The 14,693-nt window shown below is 41.9% G+C and overlaps 1 protein-coding gene across 1 annotated transcript in view; it reads left to right on the top strand.

Annotated features, from left to right (window-relative positions):
- The window catches only part of RAB31 (RAB31, member RAS oncogene family), a gene marked incomplete at both ends in the record, with an annotated part of 144,604 nt that overhangs the window by 122,661 nt on the left and 7,250 nt on the right, over positions 1-14,693 (top strand). The window contains one exon of the mRNA XM_084251920.1: positions 4,237-4,346. Coding sequence (XP_084108046.1) covers positions 4,237-4,346 — 110 coding nt within the window. The remainder of the gene's footprint in view (positions 1-4,236; positions 4,347-14,693) is intronic.

The following is a 14,693-nucleotide window of genomic DNA, read 5'->3' as shown; positions in this document are numbered from 1 at the left end:
GATTTATTTATTTATACAAGAACCAGGGTATAGGCCAGATGCACGGGAGGGTGAGAGGATTCACCAGAGACAGAGAGGGGAACAGAACAGGCAGACTGACTGAAATACACTGATGAGGGGGGCAGCGGGCACAACAGGAGAGGTCTGCTGCGCCATGTGGGACCCTCACCAGCCGGCCGGGACCGGGCATCGAACCGGTGCTGCAGAGGCTGCAGACAGCTTCACAGCGCGGTGCTCAACCACCTCTTCCATCAGAGGAGGCCCCTCCTATGATCTCTTTAACTCACTATTTCTCTGGTAAGGAAACTGGAGCCTCCTGAGGTCTCCAGCTTTCTTGCTTCTTCTGTTGGCTCTGAAGGGAACCCAGCCCAGTTCTGAATCCCAGTCTCCATGCGGACCCTCCTCCTGCCCTAGCTGGCTGGCAGCTGCTGCTCTAAGGTGAGTCAGGATGACAAATACTCAGGTTAAGATGCCTGGGTGACTTAATGCTGCCATTGCAGGATCAGGCAGAACAGAACCCACTCCTGAATGGGCATGAGGCAGCAGCTGTTGGAGAGGGGCAGAACTCCAAGTTTACACTGCTCAGCTGACTCTTCTGGGTGATTTCTAGGTGTCCTGACATTCTATCATAGCTCATTCTAGAAAGTCTAAATATGTTCTTTCCCGTCAAAATGGACTAGCTGTGTGTTTACACTTTGGCTTGAGTGAACCAGCTTCAATGCCTCTCACAGTGCCTGGCATATGGCAGATGCTTGCTAAGTATTTGTTGAAAAAATGAACACAAGTTCACTAACGAGACTGGATGCCACAGTCTTGTTAGTTAGTCATAACTATAGAAGGGTTAGGTGGCAGCCAGCCAGCCCCTTGGGCTGCAGTGGGCCTCCCCTGAAATGCAGCTGAAGTTCCCAGTGGCCACTATTTTACATTGTGTGCAAGAGAATCCTAAGAAGTAAATTTTAACCTCTGGCTGGAGTTGCACAGTTGGTTCCAATAACAACCTTCTGATACCAGCTGTGTGTCCTGCAATTCAATTCATTTTGACACAGATCCCCCTATTAAGGTCTCTATCCCACAAGACTGCTCTCTACCTCAGATGCCAGCTACAAGTCTTGGATATCCCCAAGTGACCCACACTTCTGCTCAGGAGGCTACAAGGTTGGGGAAACCCTTGGTGTCCTCCCCCAGGTTTGATAATTCCTTGGAATATCAGACCTCAGGCAAGCGCTGCATGTATGATTACTGTTCCTATGAAGGTCACAACTCGGATGAAGAAAATGGAAGCAGTGCCTAGGGGAAGTCTGGGGTGGCATGCAAGCGTTGAGGGCACACCCCCTCCCAACACCTCCATGTGTTCCCCAACCCAAAGCTCTCTGAGCCTTGTGTTCAAGGGTTTTTTATTGAGGCTTCATTCCTTAGTCATGATTGACCACATCTCTAGCTCCCCTCCCCTCACCAAGGCTTGAGAGCGGGACTGAACGGTCCATTTCTCCAATCATGTGGGTGGCTCCTCTGGCACCAGCTCCGGTCCTGAATCTCTGTAGGGGCCCCTCCTCATTAGAAATTCAAGTATGGGACTCTGTGAATACAAAGGACACATCCATCACTCAGAAAATTCATGGCTAGGTGCTCTGTGCCAAGAACCCAGGAAAAGATCAAACACATATTTCTTTTATACCACGGTAGTAGGTACATGTTGTCAAGCCGGAGAATGATTGATTGGTCCTTCTAATCCCAGTTCATATTAGAGGGCATTTCACTGTCCCTCCAGCCTCTCGGACTGAGAATCTGTTCTTTAGGATAGGAGATGCTGCTTTCCTGCCTCTACCACGACTCCAGTGCAGATGACATCCAGTTTGAGGATGTTTTGAACCCCACATATACTTTATAAAGATGGGAAGAATGCTTCTGATGCCAGTTGGGTGGCTGTGTTGTGAGGGCCTGGAGTCAGACCCTGTCCCCATCCTCGATTCACTATGTCCATCATGAGCAAGTCACTTATTTAATAGTCTAAAGAGATGCTTTTCTTATCTCTGTCCAGCACTGTAGACTGAGATAAGTAGCTCTCTTGGCTCTTCTCCTCAGGATGGGTATTTTAGATTGTGTTGCAGTAATCTTGTTTTTGCCTGAATCCAGGCAAGACCTTTCTACTCCCTCTGTCCACGATGAGGCTAAGGAGAGGGAGCTAAGGAGCAGTGACTGTGTATGTGACCCTCTTTCACTGAGGGGACCCTGAGTTTCCTTGATTGCCACCTGTGCCTCCACCCCCAGGTGGAGATTAGCAGGCAACAGCCTGTCTTATCTGCCCCACATTTGGGCAGAGATGAGCCCCACCCTTCTATTTGTGGTTTGATAAAGACTGCCAGGAAAAAATAAAAAATAGGGTAGCAGGACAAACTGAACTTACACAGGTCCTTTTGTAAAATGTTTCAAATGTGAAATTCACTGCCACCAAAAAACTCCATGTTCTTTTTTTTTTTTCCACTATCTGGAGAGACCTTGGGCTTGTCAGAAGCAGTAAAGAGGGAAGATTCCGGAGAATAGATTTTTCCAATATATCTTTATTAAGAAAAATTGTGAAGTACAGCTTTCAACTGACAACACTCAGGAGGCTTATTCTCTGGTACGATCCTGTGATAATCATCCTTAATATATTATAATGGTATATTATCATAATACATTATGATAATATATTATAGTGGTGTAATAGTAGACTCCAGTCAGGCCCTTTTTCATGAGCGCATTAATTTGCCAAAATAGAATTTTCCTAGTAGCTTTATACCATTTATGAGGTTTCAGCTGGAGAGGGGAGTAGAGGCAAGGTGGTGGGAGGTGGATACAGCTTTCCCCCTCCCCCCAACTTTTGATTTTCTGGCCACCACCTTTTCTCTTCCTCTAGCTTTCCTTCTAGCCTGCTTTGTGTTATCTCCTGCCTACAGCACTAGAGGAGCTGCCAAATTCTTCTCCTTGCTCTGCCATTCTAACTCATTTTGTGCACTGTTTTCCTAGAGCCACTGGTGCTCTACAGCCACTGGGTGCCATCCTGCTCACTCACCATATTCCACTCGTTCCTCCTGCTCTCAACTGGTCTCTGACCTCCTCCCTATTCAGATACCATATCATTCACTTGCATGTCCGAATCACACCCAAGACTGTTGTGTGTAGAACTGACCCAATCATAGGTGGGGGTGAGGGCTAGCTTCCTGCCACACTTCAGCTGACATTTCCAGGATCTTCCCGTCATCAAATGCATCACTTTCTACCCTTCTCTGTTCCTGAGCACTTTATCGCTGCCTTTGTTCCCCACATATTGCTGACGTTACAGTGTCGTGGGTTAGGGGATTGTGGCTTTATTCATCTGTGCTCTCAAATGTAGATTCCAAAGACAGGGACAGCATTTTCTCCAGCACCTACAAGGACAGGAATGCAGTTGCTGCTCAATAAGTATTTGTTGAGTGAATTAATACACTTCTGGAGAGAGGAATGGTGTCTTTTTTTTTTTTTTTAATATATCCTCCACAATTTTTTAATTTAAAATTGGTTAATAAATGTCTTTAGAAATTATTACTTTTAATAGAATTCATGTCCCAGAATCATTGCAGGAACATCCTTTTAAAAGTGATAGTCCAGGGCCTCCCCGGTGGCGAAGCAGTTGAGCGGTTGTATAAATAAATAAAAAAATCTTAAAATAAATAAATAAATTAATTAATTAAAAATAAGTAAAAGTGATAGACCAGATATGCAGCATGGAATCATAGCCATTGTAAGCTACCATCAGGTTCATTTCCAAACTTTAAGCCATGTCACATATTTTCTGTGATTTGTGAAGACGATACATGACAGTCTTTAAAAAGCATGCACATGCACACACAATTTTGAATGTGGGGAAAAAAGTGAAATCAACCCTAACTTTGAAAGCTGAAATGTGTATTATCATACTCAAAATGACTTTTCCCACTGTTCTGAAAAATCTTTCTTTCTGTGGAACTGGGACATTCTCTTCCATGTGCATGTCTTGTATCTATTGATGCCAGAGGACCAGGGTTTGCACTTTGAAAAGTCTCACCCATGGTAGGTTTTTAGTATTCGCTGAGTGAAAAAGTTGTTTTTTTTTCTACAGGAAAATAAAGGAGATATTTCTACATGAGCTTTTTTTTGGGGGGGGGTGAGTCTGTTTTGGGGTTATTTATATTTTACAAACCACCATTCATTTCTGCGTGGGTTTGACCTCTTTTGCAGGGAGGTTCCCTTGAAGGATGCTAAGGAATATGCTGAGTCCATAGGTGCCGTGGTGGTTGAAACAAGTGCAAAAAATGCTATTAACATTGAAGAGCTCTTTCAAGGAATCAGTAAGTACCTGTAATTGTTTTCAGCTAAGCTCACATTTTTGTGCTTTTGAGAGTCAAAGACAAAAACATAGAGCCCTGAAAATGAACTTTTCCTCTGTATGATTTTTATCTGATGCCATGGTATAAAACTTATAAGCATGCACTTGTAGGTTTCCACAGTTCTGTGTTTTAATCTGTTGACTATGTTTTGAGAATCAAAATGAAGTAACCCGGGCCTCCCCTGGTGGCGCAGGTGGTTGAGCGCAGCACTGTGATGCTGTCCGCAGCCTCTGGAAAGAAGGTTTAATCCTGCCCGGCCGGCGAGAATCCCACATGACGCGGCAGACCTCTCCTGTCTCGCCCTCTGCTCCCCTCAGCAGTGTATTTCAGTCAGTCTGCCTGTTCTGTTCCCCGCTCTGTCTCTGGTGAATCCTCTCATCCTCCTGCGCATCTGGCCTGTACCCCGGTTCTTGTACGCATGAGTAAATAAATATTTAACAAAAGGAAAATGTTTTTTTAATGAAGTAACCCTAATACAAAATAAAATTTTATTTTAATTTAAAAATGATATATCCTGCAGCATTTAATTTTACTATATTGAGGGGTGCAAAAAAAAAATAATGACGTAAGCTTTGGAAACCAAAATTACTCGTTAAACTGAGTAACTCTAGGCAAACAAAATAAGAGAAGCCTTTAGAATGTCTTTTACTTGCTTGGTGGTCAACAAAAAATTGTGTTTCCACCCCATATGACCTGAAATTGGGTATTGAGTGGAAAGTCCGTTTGTAAAAACTTTCCTCATTTTTGATAGGCTTATAATTAATGGAAGGTGATAGCTGCCTTTTTTGTCTTCGTTTCTGGGTTTTATTATCTTTCCTATATTTTTTATAGATTTTTTAAATAAAGATTTAATTAATTAATTTTCATTCATTCATTCATTCATTCATTCATTCATTCATTTATACAAGCACTGGGTACCATCAGAAGCACGGGAGGGTGAGAGAATTCACCAGAGCCAGAGTGGGGAAGAGAACAGGCAGAAGGATTGAAGTACACTGCTGAGGGGAGCAGTGGGCGGCGGCAGGAGAGGTCTGTGCGCCATGTGGGACCCTCGCCCGTGGCCGGGGATTGAGCCTGCGCTGCAGAGGCTGCGGGCAGCTTCGCAGCCTAGTGCTCAACCGCTGCGCCACCGGGGAGGTCCTATCTTTCCTATCTTTACCCTGGTTCCCCATAAATGACCTTTATCAAACAGCTATTCCCCAACCATGGATGATTAAACTTCACCTTCACAATTTTCTCTGGTAATGACAGTGCTGGGTCCCCTCAGAGAATTATCTGCCAATAGCTGTCTTAGGAAACTATCCTGAACACCCTCAAACCATAATTGGGGACTTTACAAGAAATGTAAGTTTTTAGTGAGGTGCTCAGACTCAAGTCCTGGGGTATCCACCCTAGGAAAAGTTGGCAGTTGGCAGTTGTTCTTAAATATCTCGGCTCCAGACAATTCCAGAAGGGAGTTCCACAAGGAAACTGATGGCTTGATCTCTCTTCTGCCTGAGGTCATTGTTGGCATTGCTCTCAAAGTCAGAGGGGCTGTCCTTCCCAGAACAAATTTGACTTCCTTTTAGCTGGTTTTGGTTCATTACTTTAGACTCTGAGAACACACAGCCTGGAATATTTTGTTTGTTTCTTTTGGCTTAAAGGACAATTTGCTGGAGTTGGGGAACTCTGACCTACGGTACATACATTATGCAGAAAGCCACACAAGAATTTAGCTCAGCTCTCCACTGCCCCCAGGGCTTCTTGATCACTGGGGTCCCCACCTGAACTCCTTGATTCCTCCCTCAGAAGGATTCATGTTCCTTCTGTTGTTTCACACTCTCAATAGAACAGTGTTCTCCAAGCTCGCTGACCTGGGTGATTACACTGTAGAGTGGTAGGGCTGTAATTTTATGCTGAAACATCCATAGCCCCAAACTCCTGCACCTTCCCAAGAGTGGGTCATGGCTGCAGTGCTCTGCTGGGGGGTAATTGCTCAGCTCCCCCTATAAGTATGAAACTGGTAACATCTGAGAGAGTTTGACTTGAACCACAAACCTCATGTTTCTGCAGACCGAACTCATTCTTTCCTGGTGGCATTTGCCCTTCCTTGCCCTGAGGAAACACATGTTGATTCTGTCGGTCCACTACTGAACATTTCACTTTGTTCATGGTTTTTATTAAGTGGTTTAATTGATAAAACTAGGTAGCTCCTAAGCCCATGACACTCATACCTTTTCTCTGTGTGGCTCCTTCTAGTTTCCAGAGCCTTCTCCCCAGCATTGGCCCTTGCGAGTCAGACCCTGGCGACAGCCCTGGTCGGCAGCGATGCAGAGTATTCTATATTCCTGAAATCAGCTTGAGGTTTCTGCAGGAAACTGAAGAAGCCTGAGATGAATAAAACAGAAACAAATGACTATTTGACATGGAAGATGAGGTGATACAATTGTTCTACAGGAACTAGAAGATTTTCAGTGATTTATGCAAATCATTATTAAAATTAAAAAGGAAATAAACACCTTAAAGAGAAAAACAAACCTCAGCAGCAAGTACTAATATCTGAAGTTGAAAGACAATTCTTTGTGGGATTCAGCAATATAGCCCTTAACACATATGAGAGCTCTATGGCTCAAAGGGATGGGAACTTTGTATAATGAATTTCTGAGATCCTGGTGGTCCTCTTCATTTAAGAAAAAATGAGTGTTTTGCTTACAGTCCTAGGTAATTATGATTTCAAATAATTAATGCCTTTATCACCTGTAAAACACTTGTATGCGATCATCTTCCATGTCAAACAGTCATTTGTTCCCGTTTTGTTCATCCTCAGTCTTCATTGCCTTAGCAAAGAAGCCTGTAGACACCGGGTGTAGCATCTATGTGGACAGATACTTGTGCGCATGGGTGCCATCCAGGTTTCTCAGCTCCTTCAGGTGGATTTATTTAGAGTGGAGTGTTTAGCCTAATTACTGGTTCATTTAAGACACAGTGCTAGGTATGCCTAAATATATTGCAGTAGACATTTCATTTATTTACTTTTCCCTGTTCTTACTTGTATTACATTGTTCCTCCCTGAGCTCAAAATAGAATGAGATGTTGCTGGCACCTCTGCTCCCCAAAGCACTGTTCCAGAGGCTGAGGTCCCTGGGAGAAAGGATGCATTTAAAAATGAAGAAAGATTAGTGAGAATTAAAGCCCTTTAAAAAGTGTGCATAAACAAGATGAATTCATACTGATTTGGGTGAAGAGACACAGCTTTTCCTTTTACATTCCTGCAGTGTTTCTAAACTAGAAATGGGACAATTGTGTTTATTTGAAAGTGAGTTAACTATTTTCTAGCTAAGATTGTTTACTTGAAATTATCTATTTATGCTTCGAAGTTACCCTGTGACAGATTGAGTAGCCTCCGTGTCTTCAGAGGCCTCTGCACAACCCGTCCCCACAAAGCAAATTGATCTCATCGGCATTTTCCCAGCGCTTTTTCTTAGTCACGTTTTGGACCTGCTTTACCCCACTGCATGTGGCGAAGTCTCTTCCGTGTGTCCACCCAGGGTTGTTCATTTTTCTCCCTTGGGTTCTTATCCCTTTCATTTGAACATTCAACTTTTTCTCTTTGAGTTAAAATCTAAGAAGAAAAATTCTTGGCCAAGAATATAAATTGTACATTTGCATTTTTAAATTGGTTTTTGAAACACAAAGACTATTCTGTTACTTTTAACATATTCTGGTATTAAAAATCAAAATCCAAAAGTCTCAATGGTCTTCCTTAGAAAATTGCTCTCACTGCCTCCTTGAAGGCAGGTCACAGAGCTCAGATGACAGCATCTGCTCCTCTGGAAGCTTTTCTTTTCCCTTTCTTCATCCATTTGCTCTTTATGGCCCTATATGTGATGTTTTTCCTTCCCTGCCTGCAAACCTGCATTACTTCAAGGTCAATTCGAGTCTCTTCTTTTATGAAATCTTCATCTGTCCCAACTTATGTGCATGATCCCTATGGTTTATTTATTTTATTTCATTTTTTAAATTTATTCTGTCCTATTTCCCATGCAGCTGAAAATAATAATCAGGATAGTGCTGAATTCAGGGTTTTGAATTGGAATTTTCATCCTTATCTGATGTCTGAGGAGATAATATATTATTGGGTTCATTAGATCAAATGAAATGTCACCACTTTTCTGTTGAATAACACTAGCCAGTTGGCCAGCCCTAGTTTCTCTTCATTCATTCAACAAATAAATCTTGTGCTTTTTTTGTGGGTCAAGTTCTAGACACTGATGACCAAACAAAGCAACAGTTGGGTTTGGAGACAGGCTCTGGGCACAGTCAAATAGGTGATACTTACACATTGTAATATATGCTAAGATGCAAAAGAAACAGGGGTGAGAGCATAATGATGTGGAGATTTTACATTGAATGGGGAGGTGCCCCAAGAAAATTATTTTAAGCTGCACATAAAAAATGAGAAGCGACCACCTGGGCTAAGAGCTTGGGAAGAATTGTCAGTACAAGAAGCTTGTGCTGAGTTCTTGGGGCAGGAAGTGGTGTAGTGCATGTAAGGAAGAGAAAAAGGGGGCCTGTGGGCTGCAAGGTTTGAGCCTGAGCCAGGTCACCGCATGGCCTTGTAAGGGGAGGGAGGGAGTGGTGTTTTTTGTTTTTGTTTTTGTTTTTTAAATGGCTTATTTATTTATGCATACAAGGACTGGGCTACAGGCCAGAGGTGCTGGGGGGTGAAAGGATTCACCAGAGACAGAGCGGGGAGCGGAACAGGTGGACTGACTGAAATGCACTGCTGAGGGGAAGAGTGGGCACAACAGGAGAGGTCTGCTGCGCCATGTGGGTCACCTCCCTGGCTGGGGATTGAACTCCTGCTCCTGTAGCTGGGGATTGCTTCATAGTGCTGAAGCTTTAACCCCTTGGGCCACCAGGGAGGCCCCATGGGAATGGGGTGATGTTTTGAATGCATATGGAAGCCTAAACTTTGAAGTTGGGATATGGTATATTCAGTTTACTCTGACAAAGAGATCACCCTTGCAGAATGTATTGGGAGAAGGTAGTTTGGAAAACACTCACCTCCATCAGGATGCTTTGTGGTAACCTAGAACACAGGTGGCTTGCACTGTAGTAGAAAGAAGAGGATGTGAATTTCAGAAATCTTTTGGAAGTGGAACTAGTAACACTGGGTGATAGTTGTAAATGAGGAACTAGGAAGAGAGCACATTCCCAGGGTTCCATTTCTTGGAATGAGGAAAATTGGCACAGGAACAAGAGTTCCCAGACTGCATTTGTTGTGAGTGTGGCAGATTCTGGAACGTGAGAAAGACAAATTTAGGGTTGTGGGTTTTAATTATTCAACTCAAATAACTTAAAAAGAATTTCCCTGAGAGCAAAAAGAGGTGAGACTACAGGGTCCGTAGAAAAATGTCTGATAAGGGACCTTAGCCAACAGTTTTTGTGAATGTTTCCTATAGAAAAACTAGCACAGGCTTTTTCCTGAAAAATCACACCTACAGACATTATAGACATTATATTAGGGTTTGCTCTTTTCTTTTCTTTTTCTGTCTGTTTGTTGTTAGTTTATTAACAAGGTGAGAAATAGTTGTTTCTGAAGATGAGACACAAACATACTGGTTTGGAAAAATGAGAATAGATTGTTCCTACAAAAGACAGGAATTTAAGACTTGGTCAGTCACCATGCCGTGTTCTATAATCATTTTATAATCATTTTAAGTCCACTGGAATTTTGCCCTAGGGAGTTGCTTTTGGTTTGAAACAGGTAAAAGAAATTTCAAAACAAAGCAAAACAGAATGTTTGCAAATTTTATAATAGTAGAGCAAGTTTCAAATGAAAGTAAGATTAACCATTGAGAGACAAGAAAAGGACAAAGACAAAGCCTGTTACTTTCTTTTTTTTTTTTTTTTTTTAAAGATTTATTTATTTATTTATATAAGCACTGGGTACAGTCAGAAGCGCGGGAGGGTGAGAGAATTCACGAGAGCCAGAGCGGGGAGCAGAGCAGGCAGAAGGACCGAAGAACACTGCTGAGGGGAGCAGCGGGCGGCAGGAGAGGTCTGCGCGCCATGTGGGACCCTCCTCCAGTGGCCGGGGAGCAGCCGGGGATGGAACCAGCGCTGCAAAGGCTGCGGGCAGCTTCACAACCCAGCACTCAACCGTTGCGCCACCAGGGAGGCCCAAAGCCTGTTACTTTCTTACCACCCAAAATAGCTAATTTAGCAAATGCAATAATAGGAAATGCCTGGAAATTAATATAGTTTGAGAATATGAGCAAGTTGGTTGTCAAAAGCACTAAAAATGTATATCTTTTATTCCAGTAATTATAAGAAGAAATTAGCCAGATGTGTAAAATGTAGTAATAAAAATGTTTGGCATATAGCAAACTCTCATTTTGCTTATACTGATTTATTCATGCACCATTTATGAAATGGTAGTGTTGTCATCCTTGCTCTACATATGAGGAAACTGAGGCATTGAGAGGGCTGTAACTTGCTCTGGGTCATTAGTGAGAGGGCCAGTAAGCCAAGGCCTAAACAGGAAATGACTGTCCAAAAGTTGAGAAATAGTTTTTAAAAATTATGACATACCAATATAAACTGGTGGTTAAAGTTGATAATGTAAATCTGTATTTACTGACATAAAAAGATAAATTGTTGAGTGTGAAACAAAAGTTACAGAGTGATGTATAGATTATCCTGATTTCATAAAATATGAACCATATAATATATAGCAGTAAATAATGTATTATTATGGGTAGAGATTGGAAGGACTCATGCAGGTTAAAATGTTGGCAGTGATAATTTCCTGGTGGTAAGATTCCAGGGAACTTTTTTAAAAAAAGACTTTATTATGGAAAATTTCAAACATACATACCAGTAAACTGAATAATATGGTGGACTCATGTACTCATAACTCATACCCAAGCTGATTTCATCTCCCGTCCCAGCGGCCTATCCCCTGCCCCCCACTTGTATTGTTTTAAGAAATATCATATCAATTCACCTGTAAATATTTTCAGTATGTAACTCTTTTTTTATAGAATTACAGTTACATTAATAACCATAACACTGTTATTATTCTGATAAATATCATCAAATAACCAGTGTTCAAATTTCAAAATAGCTCATAATTATCATAAATATTTTCCGTTTCCATTTACAGTTTATTTATTTTTTAAAGATTTATTTATTTATGCATACAAGAGCTGGGGTACAGGCCAGAGATGCAGGGGCTGAGAGGATTCATCAGAGACAGAGTGGGGAACAGAACAGGCATGCTGACTGAACTACACTGCTGAGGGGAGCAGCAGGCGAAACAGGAGAGGTCTGCTGCGCCATGTGGGTTGCTCCCTGGTCGGCTGGGGATCGAACTCATACTGCAGAGGCTGCGGATTGCTTCACAGTGCGGTGCTTAACCCCTTGTGCCACCAGGGAGGCCCCATTTACAGTTTATTTGAATCAGGATGCAAATAATTCCACACACTGTGATTAGCTGACAAGATTTTTCAACTCTCTTAAACAGTAGGTTCCCTATTCATTTTTCTCCTGTATGCCTCATGCAGCGTTCTTATTCTAGAGATTAAATCAGTGGTCCCACAGAGTTTAACACAGTGTGACTTTTACTGTGTTCCTTTTCAGTGCTGAATGGTATTCCATTATGGCATGTATAAAATTGATTTGTTAATCTATTCAGGTTATTCTCAGTTGTGAATGTTTAAAATTTAAGGTTTCTGTGATGCTATCTGTACAGTCTTTGTATGGATAATACCCAGGAGTGAACAGCTGGCATATCTGGTAATGTTTCACTTTTTAAGAGACTGTCAAACTGTTCTCCAAAGTAGTTTTAACATTCCCACCACCAATTCCTACCACAGATACAGGATAACACCAGTGACTCCACATCCTCACCAATACTTGGTCTGGTCAGTTGAAAAAATTTCAGCCATTCTAATGGGAATATAGTGGTATCTGCTTGTGTCTTAACATGTATATTCCTAGTGACTAATAATCTTGAGTGTTTTTATGTGCCTCTTTGCAGTCCTTACATCTTTGAAGTGTCAGGTCAAAATTTTGCTCATTTTGTATTAAGTTGTTTGTCTTCTTATTGTTAAGTCGTAAAGATTATTTACATATTTTGAGTACATGTTCTTTATTGGGTATTTGTTTTTCATGTTTTTTTTTTTTTCAGACTGGGTAATCTTCTTATTTTCCTGACACGGTCTTTGGAAGAGCAGAAGTTTTTTTTTTTTTTTTTTTTTTTTTTATAGAGGCATGCTTTATTTATTTGTTTGCTGGTTTGTTTGTTTTTTTTGTTTATACATGCACTGGGTACAGTCAGAAGCGCGGGAGGGTGAGAGAATTCACCAGAGCCAGAGCGGGGAGCAGAGCAGGCAGAAGGACCGAAGTCCACTGCTGAGGGGAGCAGCGGGCGGCAGGAGAGGTCTGCGCGCCATGTGGGACCCTCCTCTGGTGGCCGGGGAGCAGCCGGGGATCGAACCGGCGCCGCAGAGGCCGCGCGCAGTTTTGCAACCCAGCGCTCAACCGCTGCGCCACCGGGGAGGCCCGGAAGAGCAGAAGTTTTAACACTTGATGAAGTCTAGTTTGTTAGAGTTTTCTTTCTTGTGTCCTGTAATTTTTAAATGTTAAAATAGAAAATTAAAGGGCTATATCTGGATATTATCCAATGATTACAAAGAGGGGGAGACTATCAAGTTGTGAAAAGACTTGGGTGAATCTTAAATGATTACTGCTAAATGAAAGAAGCCAAACTGAAAAGATTGCATCTTGGGCAATCCTAGCTATGAGACATGCTGCAGAAAGCAATATTGTGGAGACAGTTAAAAGGGTCTATGGTTGCTAGAGGTGGAGGGAGGAGGGATGACTAGTCAGTGCACAGGACCTTTAGGGTGGTGTAATTATTCTGTATGGTAATACAGCAGTGGAAACATGGCATATCATTATTCATTTACCAAACCCACAGAATGTACACTACCAAGAGTGACACTAATGTAAACTGTGAACTTTCATTAATAATAATGATCAATAATGGCTTATCAATAATAAATATTCCACATTTGTGTAAGATTTTAAAAATCAGGGAAATTGGGGATGGTGGTGAGGTATATATGAACTCTATGCTCATTTGCATTTGTAAACATAAAACTGCTTCAAAAATAGTCTTTTAGTTAAAAAAATAAATAAAAGGAGAAGTTGCCTTCTAATGATCATGACTTTAGAGTAATTTAAGCCCCTCTATGTTAAAGACATTTGGAATTTTGACCAAAGCTACAACAAGCTCCCCTCCCTTGCTCTGTCTTGGTGATATCTCCATTCCTTTAGTTCCTGAGACTTCTCACTTCTGTTTTTTAAATCCCTGTCTTCACCCTCCCACTTCCAATCAGTCATCAGAGCCTGCCAAGTGTCTTCTTATAATTCTCCTTCCATTTTTTTGCTTTCTAATTCTCTCAACTGCACTTGAAGTGCTTAGTGTCCCTGATCTGGACGTTCTATAAACCTCAGACTGAATCCACATCCTGTCTCCAAAGCCATTATGGTTCCACATAAAATATTAGCTCATTCCTCATGACCAGATTCTTCACTGTACTATTTAAGGTCATCAAGTACTTCTGGTATTTTCTTCTTTACTACAAAAGGATAGTTACGGGGACTGGTTTCAAGTGTCATGTGCCCTTCTGCCCGCCTGTGCCCATGCAGGTACTGCTCTTCGCCAACCTGTCCCTTTCAGGGCCAGCTTTTTCTGCCCTCTTGTGTCTGTGCAAGTGTCCTTTGTTCTTTTCTCCCTTTTTATAATAAATCTGTCCTTTTGGATATAACTAATACTTCTGTCTCATAGAGGAAACTCGCCCCATGTCGCTGAAATGGGAGCTCTGGTGAAACTTTTTCCAGGGTTACCCAAGGACCTCGCTCTTGGAACCCAATACCTCACCCAAAACCGACTTCATTGACCACCAAAGGTCCCCCATGTTCTCCATTCATAATAAGAAATGTCTAGTCACTCATTTCCCCCAACAGCTGGATTTTCCTCACTTCCCCCAACAGCTGGATTTTCTCCCCACCCCCACATTATGAAAGTGGAAGTGAGTTCCCTTCAGCTTTGCTTCCCCCTTCAAATGTGCCTGTGACTGGACATTCAGAACCACAACAAGAATCTTGACAATATTTTTGGTCACTGTTCAAAAATAGTCAAAAATAGTTTGACTTCTTTCTCATTTTCAGTTTAAGTAACTGCTGTTACTTAAGTAATTATACTGTTGCTCAAATTGAAGCTTAATGGAATTTTAATTCGCAGGGTATTATTTT

This window comes from Talpa europaea, assembly GCF_964194135.1.
Source record: "Talpa europaea genome assembly, chromosome: 13".
Lineage (NCBI taxonomy): Eukaryota > Metazoa > Chordata > Mammalia > Eulipotyphla > Talpidae > Talpa > Talpa europaea.
This window is presented reverse-complemented; position numbering and strand designations above follow the sequence as displayed.